Raw genomic sequence first — 20,302 nt, 5'->3', positions numbered from 1 at the left:
AAATACAGAAAATCCTGCACTACATTTAAGAGAACATCATCCTTTCAAAAAGTGCCAAAGAGCTATTTTGTCCCAGAAGAGGAAATTGTAATTTTACAAGTACAAAACAATTTCATATCCCAAACCAGTCAAAAACAATCAGTAAAGTTGTTACCCTCTCTTTTATTAAGCAGAATTCACCAACAGAGAATCAATGCTTTTGCTATAGTTATTGTAAACCATAAATAAGAGCCTCTCACCTTATTTCACATGCATAAAATATATTAACAAGACAAACAAGAAGTCCGACTGTAAATCTTTGGTTCAAAGTGCTCCCAGCATAATGTTTAATCTGGCAGTGAAGATAGAGGTGTATTGTGCAAATAGACCCTTGTAAAAATCATACATATGCAAAGTAAATACTCAGGTGTAATGTCCTGTTTCTGCAGCTGTACTTCCTGAGAACGTATACCGAGTAGGGTTGACTTCTGAGACCTTACACTCCGTGTAGAGTGTCCACGAGTCGCTGGTAGGTTTCTTTCTCCTGTTTCAGGCTGTGATGCTCTTCCACGTAGCATTTTCCATTCCTCACCACTCTCTCTCTCAGCTCACGATCTGACAACAGCCTCTGAGATTGATGCACAAATTCCTGGCAAGGATAAAGGAGAAATGAGTCTCATTTACTGCCAAATGCCACTTAAAGCTTGCCAGTGAAGGTGCCTGGAGATATGTTTTTTTTAAAGCATAAAAGATAATCCAAGGCACAAGAACAGAACTCAGATAGAAGCCAGTGCACCGATTAGGAAATACTTCAAAAGTGTCTGTACATTGCCAAAGGAAGAAGATATTTGTGGCTTCAGATCCAAATATAGATGTCCAATAGACCTTTTCAGTCTATCCTAATAGCTGTCACCTCTCATTTACTTCTGAAGAAAGGGAAAACCTGACTAAATAAAATGTTATAGTTAAACTAAACTGCCCAACAAGCTGGCAGTTGGTCATTGGGAGGGGAATGTGAGGATAAAAAAATTAACAATTAATAAAGGAGTATCGGTACCATCAGTGAGCGTTGACTGAGGTATGATGCAAAGACACAGCATCCGGAATCCTAGTGGCTCATGTGTTGGCCCGGCAGCCCGAGAGAAGCCTCCAACAAAATGAAGTCAAAGTGCCTCGAAGTGTTCTTGCAACATGGCAGCCAGAATTTACTGCTGCAGAGAGCCAATGGGCACACAGAGTTTTAGCCACTGCCAGTCAGCAGGGCACTTCACTTTGCTTCACTTCAAGTGATGTGATTATGTCTGGAGAGGCTCTTGGTAGGAAACAGCTCTTCTGTATGGCCATATGAGCGCTATAAATCCTCAGCAACAGGATTAAAGCTCAACCTTTGAGCGCAGCGCTTATAATCACTTCACTCTTAGTGCAAATTATAGAGCCAGGCATGAAAGGCCATTTTTCCTTTTAAAAGTGTACGAGTGCTTGTGTGTTTGGTTCTTTTGACACATTTCTTGATAATAGTGTCTCGCTCCACCAAAAAACCAAAGGAAGAAAAAAAAAAACCTGAAGGGAAAAATGTAAAAACTAATTGTTTTATTCATGATATTTACCTAATTTGTGTGCATTTGTCTCATCCTCACTCAGTATGGAAGTCTCTGCAGTGCTCTACTTAGTTTCATTGTGTGTTTTGTTTTATATGCCGGTGGGGACTGCACAGCCACCCATGGGAACCTCCTGTCACTGTGGGGACCAAACTGAGGTTCCCATGAGTACAGGCAGCTTTCAGAGGGTTTTATTTTGGTTTAAGAGTTAGAATTAGGTTAAAGTAAGGGTTAGAGTTAGGCATTGAGCCATGATATTTAGAGTACAGGCCAAAGAGATATGTTATGTCAATGGAGTGTTGCCAGGGGCATAGTGACACAAACATACTTATGTGCATGTGTGCAGTGTAGACAAAGCAGAGCAGAAAAAACACAGGTGAAGTGAAGATGACGTTACTCCAGCTGTCGGCAGCTAGTTACATTAAAAGCTTCCCAACAACTGCTGAACTGAATTAAACCAAAGGCAGACAGACATCAGCCCCATACGTCATAAAGTCTGGCCAAAAAATCATTATCAGCAAAAAGCTCCGATGTTAATCTGTAGAGAACAGCAACAAATGAAACAAACCATAAACATAAAAAAGAAAAAGAAAAGCAGGCATGGAAATCCAGCCGCTGTCATGTAGTTGTGTTTTTAAGTAGAAACACCATCAATCAAAAATTCTAAAAAGGTGTAAGTGTGAGACGCTGCTGGCTGACGATCACTCACTGGCCACCGCTCCTGGCTGACGTCGTAGTTTATCCAGCCCAAGTTGCAACCATCTGTGTGAGTTTCCTACTAGCAGCTCAGCTGAGCACACGTGCAGAGAGGACTTAACTCTGCCATCACAACAACATCACGTTACAGCATGGCGTCTTGACAGTACCGGGCTTAAGACCTCTGTCAACTGGCCTTAGCTTATATTGTTCTCCCTTTGCATCAAGCCTCATTAAATATCAGACTGAATAGTTCTCGTGGGGCTTCTCACTTTGCACTTTCCAGCTTGCTGCTATGTGTTGCATCACTATGTGGCTTCTTTGTTCTGCCTCTAAAGCCTGCACTTTTTGATTCTAATCTAAGCACCTGAGGAAACTAAAATAAAACAAAAGAAGATGCCTTTTGTTATCTTTTACCTGCTTAGATTAGACTAATGACAGGAATTTAAAGTACAAAGTTTGACAAAATACTGTGAAGTTGGAGTTTTTTCCCAGATAAAACTGTGAGACTTTTTAAGATACAGTATCCTAGGATAGGGAGCATACACATACAATACCTTTTTGGTCAACTAATGGTACAGGAGCAGCTGCAGCTACGGTATCACTTTATAGAGAGAGGTGGTGTTTATCGACTACAAAGCTTAGCAGGACTTAATGCACCTGTGGACCCGGTCAGTCATTGTATACCTGAGGTGAAGAGTACAGCAGGCCAGTGGCCTCATGCTGCACCACAGCTGCATTTCCTGGAATGTCCCTGGCCAACACGGGTACCCCGAGATCCATGGCCTGTGTGAGCAGAGATCATTAAACACAAAGTCACAGACCAAAGTTTCTTTCATTCTATCATTACAAGGACGAAAGCACCTAAGCACCTTGAAAACTGTACAGCCTGGCCATTCCACTCTTCAGTGCAGTTCACTTAAAGAATTAACAATCTGTATCAGCTAATACCTTCAGCAGGTTGTTGAGTGAAACATGCTAGCATACTATTAAGACTTTAAGCCTACTGTGGATTGTCTTAATTGGCTAAGTTTAAAAGAGATTAGGTGGATTTGGAGGGTTTGCTCACTCAGGAATGGAAAAGATTGGAGTCTAGCAATTAATTTGGATAACTGTCCCTGAAGTGGTCAGATAACATTGTAGCCGAGCAACAAACAGCGAGACAAGAGCAGCTGTGAAATATATTCACATGGTTCAGATATTTTTAAGGGGCTTTGGATGACAAATTCTCCTTAAATACCTTGATGAATCAAATTCCCGTACTAAACAATTTGCTTAAGTCTGAAAATGCTGCTGTCTAATTACTCATAAGCCCCTGAAGATGTTTACCTCTAAGATGGCAGCTGACATGCCCTCAGAGACAGAGCTGTTGACCACAGCGGTGCACCTTTCCATGGCAGCATGGAGCTCCTGTTGGCTCCTCTCCTGGGCTAAGAAAACCCCTGCTGTTCTATGGAGGCAGTAGCAAAGCTCAGTTCTGCGTGACTCAGGGCTCACAGAGGCGTGAATGATGCTGAACAGCAGCGACAAGCTTAGGGTAAGAAACATGGCTGCCCTATGTGTGACATGCACGGAGCATCCAGGTAAAGTCTTAACCAGAGAGGGCAGCTTCCTGCTATAAAGTTGTGGTAAAGGCCCTCGGCGGAAAAATGAAAGATCAGCCACGAGTTCAGAGTGGGAGGACAGAATTAAGAAAAAAGGGAACAATGAGATCTTGGCATGCCAAACAGATTTGCATTCCACTTACATTATGCTAAAATATATGTAAGCTATGTTTGGTTAGACGTGTAATACGTGTGTACCGCATGATATAAATAGAAGGTCTTCAAAAGGAGCAAGATCATGGCAATTACACTGTCAGATCTCTCTAGTTTTCTTTTAATGCGATAATCAAATGACAACACAAAAACAAAACATAGCAGATGGCTTACCTTTTGATAACAGCTTCTACTTCGGCAGTAAGCACAGGATCAATCTGGAAAAAACAAGTGAAAGCCCATTTCTTACTGTGAAAAGCTGTGTTTTCATCAAGGATGCCAGCAATGACTTAATCGGCAGGATAAAACAAACAATGACACAATTAATAATTTCTATCATGAGAAAATCATTCTCTGAAATCCTGTATTTTCAGAGATTGGGGTCAGGGTCGGGTGGGTGGCCAATCTGATTAATTGCAATGTGGGATTTGCGTGCATTAGTCTGCACAAAGAAAAGTCAAAGCATAGCAATTTGGGTCAAAGATGCTACCAAGCAAGCTGCTACTATTTTCTCTTCCATTTTTATGGCTTATGAAATGTCTTTATCAAATTTGCTTTAAAGAATAAAATGCATTAAAGTCAAAGAATCTGAACTGAGAACAGTTTTGTCCCCTGGTGTAATCTGGGATTTAGCAGTCATTGTAAAACCAGCAGGGGATAGAGCATGATTGACAAACAAATGATTTAAGCACAGACTGTGCACTGTCCGATAGCAAAGTCTTCATAACGAACAGAAACAGGACCAGTCAGAAGAGGAAGGCAGGCACTATAAATCATTTGTCCAAATGAATCATATTTTCACTGCTTAAAAATAGTGTCAATGTAGTCTTATGTGTTTTCTTATTTTAAGCAACAAATCTGGTGTAAAGCCGGCCAACTTCCTGAGCTGCACCATTACATTTTTAGAACAATCCTTGAATTCATTTCACACAGTAATAATACGGCGGATGATAAAGCTCCGTCAGAGACGAGTCAGATGTGTCATCGCTGACAAACTGACCTGAATTTTCCTCTTAATGACAGATGCTGCACAGCCAGAGCGCTTATTACTTGAATGAAGTAGCTGTGGATTTGTAGAATGTCATGACAGTCTGAGTAAGGCATGTCTCATTCTACCTCCAGCTCGTATTTTTAGATTATACTTTCACTTCATTTAATCTATTCAGTGCTGTGTACGTTTAGCCAAAAGAGTCATCCAATAATAAAGACTGGGGAAATGTGGCGGTCATACAAACACATGTTTACTGTAATAATAATAATAACAGCATATTTTCATTTTCAGACAAACAAACACGCTTCCTCTGTGATTCAGGGGTGTCGAGATGAATCACACGTCTCTGCTTCCACTGAACCATTTCATCAAACAACACCAAAGCATAGCGAAGCAAGAAGCGGCAGTAAGACAGTCTATAAGCCCCTGGCCATGTCTAATTGAGTTGTTTTTCCAGCAGAAACTAAAGCAGAACGTACCTTTTGCCTGACACCACTGTTTGAGAGAAAGAACAGACGCTAAAGTACTGTACATTGATGTCATATCAAAGCAAGTCAGGAGCATGGAAAGATGAAAACACGCATACAGAGAAATCATTGACTGAAAGATTGGAAATGAAATAGGAAAAAAAAAAGAACAGAGCACCGAAGCTGCTGCTGGCCAGGATATCACTTCCATCTGCAGGACTGGGAAGACAGAAATTCTAACATAAAAGTGCAATCAGTTTAAAAAAACTTTCACAGTAAATGTTAGGTGATTGTCTTGCTGACAGTCGGACTGATTTATGAATATTGTAAATCATGGCAGGCTGTGAGAGTTCAATTGCATTTGTTTTTTTTTTTATTTGACTTGCTTGACATGAAGCCGCATAGCCTGTATATGTGCAGTTAATGTCTCGGGGGTAGATACAGGACAGAAATATGATGTCGTGTGACAGGGCTACAAACTGCCTTGCCTGTAATTTATACCTGCACATGTGCAGATACGTCCTCATTCATGTGTATTAAAATGAGGCGGCTCTGTTCCGGTCATTACTCAAAGGCAAGTGCTAATCTGAGGAAGGCAGTGCATCAGTATATCAAGTAGTGAGACGGGTAGACAGCAACAGAAACACTGCTGCTGCTGACCCTTGTCTGGTTTGCTGAAGACATTTCATTGCAGCGCTGGCCGTTAATTCCAGCTAAACAGCTAAAGCCTGTATCTCTGCTACATCCAATTAGAGCCTGTCTAAATTCCCAGGGGAGGTTTTCTGGGTAATTTCAGCAGCACAGACAGTCACGGTGCAGAGGTAGATACATGGCAGGTATGAAAAAGCAAAAGAAGACTTGGTGTATAATGACTGTGTGCTTACCTTTGGCCCAATAATGACCAAAATATTCAGCAGATCCTTACAATGCCACTCTGAAAGACACAAAATAAAACTGGCACTGTAAACAAAAACAGAAAATGAGCAACAAGAGATTTCTCCAAAGCAATAGAGCTGGTTTTTTTTTTTTTTGCACAGAATTCCTACAGATATACTTGTTTATTGCACCACATGGTTTCATTTTAAAGCACACAAATAGTACAGTTGACCTCCAAGAAACAACATGTTAAGATCCCTGTACGTGGCTTGTCTTAAAATTATTATACAATTTGACGCCCTCTAGTGCTGTCTTATTACCACAGCTATAAAAGCCACATAAAACACAAGAAGATTTGAAAAAGGAGCCACTCGTCTCAATCAGGGGCAAATCTAACAGCTGAAAATATTTGATACATGTAGGGCAAAATTCAAAAAAAGAAACAAATTAAAGGAGAGACTCAACAAGAGGAGCTGTCTGTGGGATCTCACACACTCGCCCACATAAATTTTCAATTAGCTGAAACTCAACTGAAATCTAACATCATTCCTAATTGATGAGGACAGTGTCTCTACCACAGAGTACTACGGAAATACAGTCAGAAAGGCTTTGTAATGAGGGGGTTTCCTTCACATTAGGTTAAAACTGCCTATAAAAGCTGACAGCTGCTATATTACTTGACTTTGCATTTGTTTTTTATGGTTTCCACTGCCAGCACATACATAAAATAAAACATTATGAACCTTATGGTTTACCTGAAAACACCTCCACCAAATAGAGGGGGTCCTTAACTCTTCTGAGGCCACAGACCAATAGGAAGACACGCAGCTCATCCACACGCTCACTCTCGACACCTGGAGAGCAGCCAGATGCACAGAAAGACAGGGCCACAATATCAAAACAGTGCATAATGAACATCCCAAGTACATCAGCAGATAATGAAAGCAATACATCACCCAAGGTCATGAGGAAAATAAGACAGCAGTGACTAATGTGCTTGCACAATTCTGTGATCAGCAGGGAAATAGTCTGCTGGAAACACTGGAAGGTTGCAGCCTAATCAGAGTGTAAAGCAGCATTATAACTACAGCCAGAATGTTTGGGTGACAGTTTGCTCACGGACCAGCAGCGGACACAAATGAGCTAACCCGACATCATGCTAACAACACAACGTTTAGAGAGCCCTGCTTTAATTGAGAGGCAGGGCCATGCAATCGGCTCTTTTCCCAGATCATCTCAGGTCAATCCAGAGATTAGTCAGAAACTGGCAGGCACACAATTCTGCTAAATGCAAACAACCGCTGAATGACACCTGACCCTGCAAAGGCAAAGGATGAAAGTCCTGACCCTAATAACGCAGACCCACAATGAAGGGAAGTGCGCAAACAGTGGCTTGTCAGTCTTCTTACCGATAAAAGAACCTGATATTATAATGTTTAATTACGCTGGATTGTATCCACTTGTTTACACGTGTATCCCTAGCAAAGCTGTAGCAGAATTATCTTTACAACTGCCTAGTGTACAGTTGCTCAAAATGGCAACAGACTGTGAGTTTATACCACAAGTAAACTATGTTAGTTTACTGTGTTAGCATGCTAAACAGCTGCCATTTAATGGTGATTTGCCATTTAGGTTGATGAGAACATTTGTTTTCCAGGTACTTGGTCACAAAAGAAAGCACTAGACAAACTGGAATTTTGATCTGATGATGGCACGGAGTAAAGGTTAGGGGATAATGTTTATCCTGAGAGGAACTAAGAGATTATTAAAGTCAGCATAATAGATTTGATCCTCTGGGGACCATGAAAATGTCAAAATTTAATGACAATCCATCCAAAAGCTGGATGGACTGATAAATGATATAAACAGAAAGCCTCAGGAGAAGAAAAGATTTAGACTTTATAGCAATTTTACTGCCATTATGTGTAGTTTTTACATTGCTTGAGAAGACAGACTTAGTTTTATGCGAACTTAAAGCAAGATTAGCATCAAGGCAATGCCTGTTTAGGTCTGATGAATCAATGAAAGTAATACTTAATGCCAACAGCCTTTGATACATTGGGGTAATTTAACATTAGGTTTCCTTAAGTGTCAGAAAATTAGTGTTTAATCTCTGACCTTCTATGGATGACAATGAGCCAAAGGGAAAAATCAACAGCGTTGAGATAGTTCTACAGGCAATAGTGCAAGAAATGCACTTTGTGTCAAAAAGTGGGAAACAAACCATTTGGAAAATAATAGGACAGACAGACTCCAGCACGTGCTTCTAGCACAGTGACAGTCGAGTGAAATCCCCTGCTGCCAGATAAGTCCAGATCAGAAGGATGAAGCAGCTCTTTTAATGCTATTAAAGAGCATCTTAAAATGACAGTGTGGAGCCTGGGCATTGACCCTGATCCTAGAAGCCGATTGTCAAAAAAAGCTTACATCTGTGGGATGTATCAAAGTTCCTTGCATTTTTGGCAATATGTGAAAACATGTCAGCTAAGTTAAACATCCCTGTCACTACTTCAGAACAAGGTGCAGGAAAATAGTGTAGGATAGCTGGAGTCTTATCAGAGCACAGACCTGTCGAAACGAGGAAGAAATTCAAAGAAATACAAAACCTTTTTTGGATCTAAGACATAATTCATCTTTCCTGGGGGAAGAAAAACAAATTGTACAAATCATCTGTTGTGCCGGCAGCATTATTTTCTCTTTTTCTCTGAAGTTCTATGTGAAATATATTTTGTTTGTTTGCCTTTGATTTCAGTAGGCCACTCTGAGCAACCCCCTAATGCTTTAATCAGTATGTGTGCGTGTATGAATGTGGGAGCACATCTATCTGAACAGCTCCTATTAATCTCTTGAGTGGTACAGGGTGACACAGAGAACGGAGTCTGCAGGGAGTCGACAAAACAATGACAACACCACCTAAACACAACTTAATAAAGAAAATCCCATTTATTAACAAGGCCACACAGTTGAGACATCAACCACTCAGCCAGAACATTAAAACCCCTGACAGGTGCAGTGAAGGACATTAATTATGTTGTTACAATGGCACCTGTCAAGTGGTGGGATATCAGGAAGTAAGTGAACAGTCAGCTCTTGAAATTGGAAAGAGAAAAACTGGGCAAATGTAAAGCCCGACTCTGACAAGAGCCAGATTGTGATGGCTGAATGACTGGATCAGAGCATCTCTAAAACTGCAGATCATGTGGGTTGTTCACAGTGCACAGTGATTAGTACCTGCCAAAAGTGGTCCAGGGACAACTGGTGAACCGATGACAGGGTCATGGGGAACAGGGATCACTTGTGCATGTGGGGAGTGAAGGCTGCCTGTCTGGTGTGACCCCCGGAGAAGTCACTGCAGCACTAATTGCCGAAAACCTCCATGGAAATCATGACTGAAATGCGTCAGAACATACTGCATTGCAGCTTGCTGTGCAGCTGCAGATCACATAGAGTGCGCATGCTGACTTCTGTTCACCACCTTCAATGCACATGTGTCAGAACTATATGAAGGAACAACAGATGAAGCTGTTGATGGTACAGTTTTCGTCCCAGTGAGCAAATACTGTGAACCTGCATGCACAAGAGCAGGGCATCCCATGCTCTGGTGGGAAGCTCACTGCCACACTGCAGAAAATGTTCAGGAATAGTTAGAAGAACATCACAAATAATTCAAGCTGATGACTTGACTGAATCTGATCAAGCATCTGTGAGACATGCTGGAGAAGCAAGTCTGTAAAGGACTTAAAGGATCTGCCACTAATGTCTTGATGCAACAAGACACCTTCAGAGGTCTTCTTCAATCCATGTGTCAATGGGTCACAGCTTTTTGAGGAACTATCTAATACACTCAACAAAAACAGAAACACAACACTTTTGTTTTTGCTCCCATTTTTTATGAGATGAACTCAAAGATCTAAAACTTTTTCCACATACACAATATCACCATTTCTCTCAAATATTGTTCACAAATCTGTCTAAATCTGTGATAGTGAGCACTTCTCCTTTGCTGAGATAATCCATCCCACCTCACAGGTGTGCCATATCAAGATGCTGATTAGACACCATGATTAGTGCACAGGTGTGCCTTAGACTGCCCACAATAAAAGGGCGCTCTGAAAGGTGCAGTTTAATCACACAGCACAATGCCACAGATGTGGGCAAGATTGGTGAACAATATTTGAGAGAAATGGTGATATTGTGTATCACCATTTCAAAGTTTTAGATCTTTGAGTTCATCTCATAAAAAATGGGAGCAAAAACAAAAGTGTTGCATTTATATTTTTGAGTGTATTAGGCAAGTGTTTTTTAATGTTGTGTCTGATTGATGTATTAAGATATTTAGCAATATGTCTCAATTTTAAAGAGGTTTAATAATCAGCACTTCTATCCTATATGCATTTTTTTATTGCAGCCAACCAGTTACGATGAGAAAACACTTCGTTCGCAGCCCGCAGGTGAAATATGAGGTCAGACTAAATGAATTATACACTACAGACTCTGACATACTTGAGTCAACATCTGTGTGGAGAAACCAGTGAGGAAATACACATCAGAGAGGCAGAGGCTCTCACTGCAAAGCAGCACCTCTAGTCAAGACAAACACTGTGTTGAACAAGCAAAATCGTAGTATTTGTGCTGTAGTTGGATACAGTTCTACAAAATCTTCAACTGTGTGCTGGTTGCAGCACTGAATTTCTATCGTGATATTTTAAAAACTGGTCTATTTAATGAGCCTTCTTGAAACTGCAGAGAAAAATAGCCAATGTAAATAAAAAGTACAAGTGTTGAGAAAGAATGAAAAATTATATCCATGTCAGACTTTACATTCTGGGGTAAGTATTTGCATAAATGTGCTTCAACATCTTTAGCTGTAAAATCACATTTGTTTTGCATATAGAGAAGCTGTAATTCATTCACACAAATTCAACTTTTTTGGTTTTGGTAAAAGTGACATTTAAAGCTGGCGGTGTAATGACAAAGGAACATGAGGCTTTTCCAAGGATGACACTGTTCCTCATTCATGTTCTTCCACTTTAAAATGATAACAGGTGCTGCACTTTTAACATCTGCTCGTCCTTAGATTGTTAATTACTCTGACTTTACTGAAAGTGTCCCGTGTAATTTATTCAATAATTACGCTATTCCTTAAGGATCAAGTGACTGGACAACGTAATAACAAACTCTCTGCTTATTCCCTTTCATCCTTCAGTGATTTAAAGTATCGCTGCTCATTCTACAGTGCTGTACTTCATCTATCCCCTTAACTCTACCTCACTAGGCACACAGCAGGGGCCAAAAACAACAAACAAACACACACACACACACGCACACACACCAAGTGGCTTTCATGAACTGACAGCCTCTGGATTTCAGTGCTGAAGTCTGTGCCTTTGGAGAGTACATGACATCCAAAGGGTAACACAGAGATACGTACAGTATAGTCATGTATCTTCAATCAGGTAGGAGGATTGCTTTGCCTCTTTTATGTTCACCAGAGGAGTTTCTTTTCACAGCACTGGGCCACACAGAACGCATTCATTCCCAAAGCTCCACATACCTTTGTTAAGCTAGCCTATACACAATATACTCTAGATTTTGCAATTTGGTGATGATTAATTTATATCACACCAGATGGGGGGGGGGGGGGGGGGGAGTGCATCAATATGCAGCAAGATCTGGGAGGAGAGAATACACACATGGGATAGTGCCCCCTGCTGTGCTGGGAGTGTGTGTGGAAAACAAAGTGGGGATGCGAGTTGGCAGGAGAGAATACAGGTTGGCTGCAGGAGTCACTTCTGCCAAACTGTATTGTTATGTTTGAAGACATCTTAAAATATGAGCCAAGTTGTTGACACTTATTATTAAAGGCGACAAAGCGGGTCATCAGAGTGCAAATGGAAGACATGGAACATCTGATCTGGAAGACAGCAGAAAGCCCAAACCGCCCGATGACAACCGAACAACAATGCTTAAAATGTCAGTTTTATGACAACATAAGCACAGTTATTTTCACAAAAGGATATTTAGAACTATTATGTATAGACTGAGGGGTCAGTTTATTTGACAGAAGCTCTCTGCCTTGGAGTCACAGTCAGTAGTATTTATTACATATCAAAAAATAAAATCCAGAGGAGGTGCTATCTTGTTAAAGCACTGTGGTGATAACATTGGCAAGAACAGTATGATTTTTTTTTCCCCCAATATGAAATCCATCTGTCCCACATCCACAAAAATTAACACTGACAAATCACCACCATCAGCCAGCACATATGCAGAAACTGGACCCCTGTTTACAGCTCTCAAAAATAACTTTCAGTCAGGTTAAAGAGCTTTCATCGAGCCTGAGTCAATGTACAAGAATGGTGGCTCCTATTTCAAGTATAACAAATGGAGAAATGACTGAGGAAAATTAGTATTACTTGCGCTGGTTGTGAAACATGGTGATAAATGGCCCTGGGCTCAAGAGCTATTAATCAACTGTTCCTCTCTGTACTCAACGGCGCTCTCTATGAGCACTAATGTACTTGGGATGGACATCATCTTGCAATGTCCAATTTAAAGTCTAGGCTGTTTGTGGAGACGAAGCTCAGTGCAGTTTTACTGAGCAATTCAAATGGGAATTGGAAGACCAGAGGACAGAAGAAAAAAGACTGGATAAGAGGAATTCTGTAAACAGAGCATAGAGTAAATTTATGCTCTGTTATTGCCAATTTTCAGGTTGAGGGTGTATAAATGTATTCCCTATTGTGCTCCCAGTGGTGGCTCCACTGCACTGCACTAAACAATCTACTACTAATACTGGAGGTTAGAGAGAAGGATGTATTCTAGAATGGCAGAGGTACAAGTACAAGTACAATGTTGCAAATGGCTACACAATGTGGCACACCTGTGTACAGATAGCTGAAATGACACCACTTGCTATGTTATTTATTCATAAAGGGGCTTAAATTTCAGTGTGCAAGTACTTCTCTATTTTACTGCATCAGACAATGCACTGAGCATCTATCCCACTAAGATTTTGGGGACGTGCACACAACTATCGCTGCAATAGTTTGTCGATGTAACTCTAATAATTTAATCAGATGCTACTGTCAAATTTATAATATTTGGACCAGAAAAAGTCAAGAGCTGATCAAAATTCTATTTGAGAAAAACAAGCTGCTGTTAAAAAAAAAGCAAATTATGACAAATACAAACTCACAATAATTTCAATATTCACCATTCAGTCCTGCTACTAAAGGGTTAGTACACCAAAAACATAAATGTTTTAAAAAAGAAAAGCCAAAATGTCAAAATAAATAACCCTGCAAACAGCTGATCATGAGTCCTGTCGATCAAGATGTCCCACATTTTTCAGATAGCATCTAGAATGACAACAAACTGAAGCACTTGTAATACCTGAGCTCCTCAAGAATTCAGTCCAGCAGAATTTCTCAGTCACTTCTGTCTTGATACCTTTACAATAAACACACATACATCAATGATGCATTTCATGAAGCCTATAGTATACATCAGCAGAAAAAACTTATTTGTGCTCCATGCAAAAAGCAATTCAGTGTGATCACTATCTCATGACAAGCCTGAAAAATAAGCTTTCAGTGGTCAGGGCTCAGCCGTGCAGCTGGCCCACGGCTGCTCGTCTAATCTATGAAGGGATACTATTTGCCAAACAAGGTTACTGGTGGGAAACAACATGGAAGAGTGATTTGGGCTGTCCTCCATGGTATGGTGGCCAATGGCAAGAGCAAATACAACTCAGTACTGCAGACAGTATGATAATGGAGGAAAAAATGTCAAAGCTGATTAATGTAACACTTCAACGGCGAGTCAGGGATGCGCAGCATCAGAGGATGATATTCATCCTGCAGAGCTTACCTTGGGGCTGGACATAGATTTTACTGTTCTGGGACACCTTTAGAGAGAAAACATTAGAAATCTGTGGTTAAAACAAATACCAAAACACATTAGTACTTTAAATCAATCAGTAGTTATTGGCAATGTTTGTTTACACAAATTACATTTGATTATTACCAACCATGCTTCTCTCTTTGTATGTCAGAAACAGCCATTTAACACTCTTTGTGTTCTAAGCATATGTAAACAAAATACAAACTTTAAAACAAAGTCAGGACAGCAGTTAGTAAGATAATGGGGGTGCCGCAGAATAAATCAGAGGGGATGGAAAAGAAATTGACTGGATGTTATCACACCAGATCCATCCCCTATGTGTGTTTTCTGTCACAATAAAAAGCGTGCAATGCCTCTCAGTGCCTGTCCTGTCTGCCTGCTGTCAGCACTAAATGGCAGAGATAAAGCATGCCACTTGCCTTAATCTGCAGCCTACGGCTGCAATCTAATCTGAAAATAAAACACTGTAATATTGTTTTAATGCCAGACTATTATGGGACAGAGCAGGATATTGTGTTTGTTTGTATAGCAAGAGGCCTTCTGTTGTGTTTTTAGATGCTGTCAGGCTCCTGCTGTCTATACATGTGCCATAAAATGCACACAAAAACTTTCCTTTCACTACTTGATCTTTTTACAGCAGCATTGTGGTATAGTAGATGATGTGATGGAGGAAAGGGTCATTATCCTGTTAATGCTAAAATATCCCTTAAGATCTAAGTTTATACAGCGAAAGGAGAATAGCAGGCAGACAAAATTAAACTACTTAGTCACCAATTAGACACATGTGGAACTGTTGTGGTGAAATTAAGAAAGAACTGGTGCCAAACACACAGCATGAGTGAATCACTAACTTGTACATGTTGCCATCACACATTAAGGCTTAAAGCATGAACCCCCTCACACCTTTCCATCGTCGAGCCGGTATTCACACCTTCTGGTAAGCCAGATGTGCAGAGGTAAGAGAGGCACTGTTCTCTTCTTTCTCTCTCTCATGTTTTCAAAAAAAGTTAACTTAACTACTTCTTGCACTTTAGAAGTGTGCTATCCAGTGCAACACAATCAATACCTTCGTGGAGAGATTGTCTGAAAATGTGTGCTGTTGATGCGGTTAGTGTATGAAAATACAAACGAGTGTAATCATACCAGAGATAATGCTGCTTCTTCTTTCAGTTTGTCAGTAAATGCAACAGCGAACCTGATTGGGAACAAAAGGCACTTCATTATCTCTGCTGTAAAAAGCTTTTCAGCAAAACAAGAACTTTTATTACAGGCAGTAAATCCTAGCCTTTTACAGGCAATGACAATTTTGACAACAATACAGGAAAAAGCAGTGGCAACAATAAAAAATGATAGTCTCCAGGAAGAGACTAAACACTTGAGAGCAGAAAAACTGATTGTGGCTTGAAGGCAGACAATTTCAGAACGAATATACCAAGAATAAGATGAAGGAAATGAAGGGAATGTGGAGCAAAAAACAGTGGGGAGATATTAATTTGCGTATGTGAGCGTGCATTATTAAATGGGCCGCCAGGCTCTGGGTGGTGACTGAATTTCATGATCAAGGTTTGTGTGTGAACGCACTAACGGCGGGAGGTGGGTGGATTGAGATGTTTGATGTCACAAGAGCTGGATCTCCCCAGTTCTCCCAGCAGGCAATTATCCCCTTAGACTCACTAGATGGATGCCCTACCATCTATTTTCATCACAATGAAAACAGGCACTACAGTGTGGAGTCAGGGCAAAGGACGTGACATTGTTAAATCTACAGCATTTAAGTCAGATAGGACAAAAACACATATCCTGCACCAATGTGGTTAGACTAGATGTGCTCAGCCTCATTCTTTCATGGCAGTGTGCCAGGCGCTGGATGATGCTGTAGAGATCCAGATCTTTTTCCCAGTACAACCAGTGGGTTTTCTTTTAAGTATCACTTAAATGTCAAATGAATCAACATTGTATCACCTCTCAAAAATTGCATTAAGTTCATGAGCAAAGTAAAGACTATACAGAAAACACAGACCCCAGAGTAGAAAACCTGTGATCATTAAAGACCACCTGAGATGTCTAATCAGGCTAACATCATGAATGTTAGAAAATTAACTGTGAACATCAGACCTTTCTACAGAACGAGCCATTGTTCCTCTAATCAGCTTGCCGTGGTCGTCCTCCTACAATGAAGACATACAGAGCACTACTTGCACAATCTAGCTCTGAAAAGCAGACGGGCAAGAGTGTCAGACTTGGCAGAGGGGTTATCAATGGACATCAGAGTTTCTGTGACAGCTCAGACAGTGAGAGGGACATTGCATAATGTCTCCCTCTATGGACAGCATCCAAGGAAAAAAGTCCTTGCTTGCTGTTTGGCACAAACCTGCAAGATTACACTTTGCTAAAGAACACGAAAAGAAGCCTGATGAATATTAGGAGCACATGCTTTGCTCAGATGAGACCAAAATAAGTTTGTCTGGCTCATATGGGGCCCAGCATGTTTGGCATTAACATGGCCCTGGACTCCCACATTAAAGTCTAATCCCAACAGTGAAGCACAGAGGTGAGAGTGTGATAATAGCTGAAGAGGTGTTGGGGAGGTAAGATTTATAGATGGCACCATATCTGTTGTTATGCTAAAATACTGACGGGCAAAATGACTCCCAGTACACAGACGCTTGACAGAAGAGGAAAATTCCAACATAATGATCCAAAAGACATTGCCAAACTGAGATCTGGCCAAGTATTTTGCCTGACCTGAATCTAATAGAACCTTAGCTGTATTTTAAAGAAGAAGATGAGGCAAAACAAGCCCTCCAGCGAAGTGTAGCTGAAAAAAAATAACTGTCAAAAATGAAAGAACATTCTCCAAAAAATGTGTGCCACACTAGTATCCTCCAGGAGAATTGAGTCTGTCTTCAAAAATAAAGGTGGACATAAAAAGCACTTAAAAAAAATAAAAGTTTTGAATCTCAACAATGAAATGTGTACTGACTTTTGCTGCACCTACTGTGGGACATATAAATATGATACAGCAAATCTAAACTGTTAGAGGGCTGCCCAGTGGCTTGGGTGTTAGCACTGCTGCTAAAAGATCCCCGGTTTGTGTCCTCGCCTGGGTCTAGGATCGTTCTGCACAGAGTTTCCATGTTCTCCCTCTAAATGCATGGGTTTTCTCTGGGTTCTCTGGCTTATTTCCACAGTCCAAAAGCATGCTCAGGTTAATTGGTAATTCTATATTGTCCGCAGGTGTGAATTTGAGAGCAACTGTTTGTCTTTCTGAGTGGCCCTGTGGTGGACTGGCGACCTGTCCAGCGTGTCTCTTGCCTTTGCCCTGGGTCAGCTAGGATGGGCTAATGAGGATTAAGCGATGTATAAATAACAGGAACTGAGTTTACACAAGAGCAAATTCCCTGCTAGTTAACTTTGAGGTAATACACTTACTAAAAGGTCACACAATTTTGTATCATTTGACATTTAGGTGATATTGGTGTATACTTTCACAGCCTAATCAATATAATTCATATCATTTACATTAATTCAGCTGATTTATTTTAGCTTTGAGCTTGTTTTGAGATGGCAAAGCTAGTCAAGAGGTGTTAGTATGCCTCAGCCTGAAAAAAAAAAAAAAATCACACGATTAATGAAATCAGGGGTTGTCTTCATATAGTCAGTTTCAATTAAGACATTTACTTCCTGCTTGTACTTCAGGATGGCGACTTCTGCATGAAACCTCGAGAAAAGGAAGTTAGCAAAACATGTTTCAATTCATTTCTAACATATGTATGACGAATAATTGATCAAATGACAAGTAATATATTAAGATCACTGTACTGCCAAATTTATATCACAGTCACAACACATAATTCATTCAAACAGAACCAGCAGGCCTTTCTCGTGGGAGACATGTTACTTTGTCACAGTAGGACAAGCTCAAGTATAACTAATACAACAATGATGGCTTTCTTTCATTTTAATGTCACATGAAAGCCACACCAGGGAATGAGCACGAACACTAACAGGACTCTTGAATGGGCGCTCCTAAATGGAATGTATCCATAATTCATGTCACGAGTTGCACCTATGTACCTTTTCCTACTGAGATGTTAAATAAAGAATGCTGTCAAAGCCGCCATCTACACATTTTACAATTAAATGGTATTTTAAATGAACTACGTGGAATATGAGCACAGTGATGGACAGTAAAACATGGTCTTCATTATGCCTACTGCTTCTGACAGCAGCCGTACTACAGTTTCAACACTGTTTTCCAAAGACGTTTGCATAGGCTGTGGTAAGGACTGACTGATATGTTTTTTCTTTTATTGGTGTTAAATTTAAAATGACTTTAACTCCAGCACAAAACTTGTTGAAATGCGCTTGGTCAATCAAATGTTTGAAATCAAACAGAGCATTAAACTTGTATTGTTTACTGTTGATGGACCATTACTCGTAACATGTACCCGGTCAGACAGTATTGTGGACTTTGTGCTCTCTAGACCACACAGTGACGTCTACGGAAAAAGAGACACCACTGCGTTAAAGGCCATATATATTTAGATTCAACTTGATTTATTTTACTGGCAATCAGTTAAAAAAAAAAAAAAAAATAAAAAAAACACAGTCACATCTAGAACAATGCTGTATAACAGATGCAATAATTAGTTGACCCCTAGTCTGTGTGAAGTGTTGACCTAAGGATTAAAATGTGCTTATTTTGGAGCTACTTAGAATTACTGTCAGTGTTTTTAAAATAGTACTTTGCAGCAAAATCACCTGGCTTTCAGTAGCACCTGCTCCATAACCACACGCTTCTGCTCAACTTTCACATCTTCATTTATGTCTGTTCCGCCAAAGATAACGCCAAAGGGTACTTGGATGTCTATTGTAAAGAGCACACATATAACAGAAATGTGGTGACGCTGGTGGGACAGGTATCTGTGTATTTTGTATGGCTAATATGATCCTGACAAAAGACTGTAAGTATGAGGAGTACATAAGTAAACAGATAATATGACAAAAGGCATGTTTACCCAGGAGAAGTCTGCCTGCTCTGAACAGATGAATGGCCAGTGCACCTTCAAACGGAGGATTTTGAGACACTAGATTCGCCACATCAGCAGGAGACTGAAATTCTCCTGCATCTCTGAGCTCACAGGTGTGTCCTGCTGATTCAATGTAGGACCTAAAATAGAACAAACATTTGACTATGGGTTGCTGGTAGGAAGACAGAGTGGCTAAGTACAGTTGCAGAGGCTAAGTCAGGTAACGGAATCATAACGTTACAGCTGGGTTACTACTGCCAATTGAGCAGTCAAGTCGGAAAATTCCCAACTACTTTACTTTTAGAACTGCAGTGGTTAACAGATGACTTGTTGCTCGTGACTAATGAAGTTTCACAGGCTAAAAATTAACAGCTACTGTAGGCGGAAACGTTTAGCAGCGATGTAAATTACCTTATTCTCTCAGCTGTAGTATGGTTCCCAGTTTTAGGGCTGAGACAGGCAAGAAAGAGCAATTTCATGTCTCCTCTAAAGGCTGAATTTGTCGAGCGAAGTAAGTTTTTCACCGATTAATATTGGGAAAACCAGTTGGAACGGTGTAGCAAGCAGCACCTTCGTGCGTGTAAAGCTTGCTAAACCGAACTCCTCTCACATTTCCTGAACTCATGCCCGTACCTTACGTGGAGCAACGACAGCAACAACGACCAGCAAGCCTAGCTTATGTTGGCAGAGCACCACGCTTCAAATGTTTACCAGTCCGTCTGCTATATGACCCCCTGGAAACACACGACGGTAGCGGCACAGTACTGTTGCTGGCCCACATTTCTCGCCCATTTTTTATTTTTTGTCTCGTAACCAAATAAAAAAGACACTCCCCTGTCTCGTGACAAACATAAGTAACACCTGAATCAACTGTAACAAAAAATAAAACGTAACCGCTTTACTACTTCCTTCTCACGGTGGCTCACCGAGTGCGTCACTGGCATAAATCTCTAAAGTATACGGATGGACGCCAGTCGGATCTTTACACAGACACTGCGCC

At 40.6% G+C, this 20,302-nt stretch overlaps 1 protein-coding gene across 1 annotated transcript; it reads right to left on the bottom strand.

Moving 5' to 3' along the window:
- Nucleotides 1–142: 142 nt before the first annotated feature.
- On the bottom strand, nucleotides 143–20,227 carry glt1d1 (glycosyltransferase 1 domain containing 1). The gene is made up of 12 exons (XM_022193152.2): nucleotides 19,714–20,227; nucleotides 19,291–19,442; nucleotides 19,034–19,139; nucleotides 15,413–15,464; nucleotides 14,237–14,273; nucleotides 13,760–13,816; nucleotides 7,120–7,218; nucleotides 6,373–6,422; nucleotides 4,205–4,248; nucleotides 3,603–3,723; nucleotides 2,961–3,059; nucleotides 143–628 (listed from the first exon to the last, which is right to left on the bottom strand). Exons 1-12 carry the CDS (start codon nucleotides 19,779–19,781, stop codon nucleotides 476–478), a joined length of 1,038 nt encoding a protein of 345 aa, XP_022048844.2. The 5' UTR covers nucleotides 19,782–20,227; the 3' UTR covers nucleotides 143–475.
- Nucleotides 20,228–20,302: the final 75 nt, after the last annotated feature.

This window comes from Acanthochromis polyacanthus, chromosome 7 (genome assembly GCF_021347895.1).
Source record: "Acanthochromis polyacanthus isolate Apoly-LR-REF ecotype Palm Island chromosome 7, KAUST_Apoly_ChrSc, whole genome shotgun sequence".
Taxonomy (NCBI): Eukaryota; Metazoa; Chordata; class Actinopteri; family Pomacentridae; genus Acanthochromis; species Acanthochromis polyacanthus.
The sequence above is the reverse complement of the archived record's forward strand: the minus strand, read 5'-3'. Positions and strand labels throughout refer to the sequence as shown.

Coding starts and splice junctions, on each gene's coding strand:
- glt1d1 (XM_022193152.2), bottom strand. CDS start 19,781: ATGAAATTGCTCTTTCTTGCCTGTCTCAGCCCTAAAACTGGGAACCAT. Junction 19,140..19,290: donor AGCAGGCAGACTTCTCCTGG/GTAAACATGCCT, acceptor TCTTTACAATAG/ACATCCAAGTACCCTTTGGC. Junction 14,274..15,412: donor AAGAAGCAGCATTATCTCTG/GTATGATTACAC, acceptor TTCTCTCTAAAG/GTGTCCCAGAACAGTAAAAT.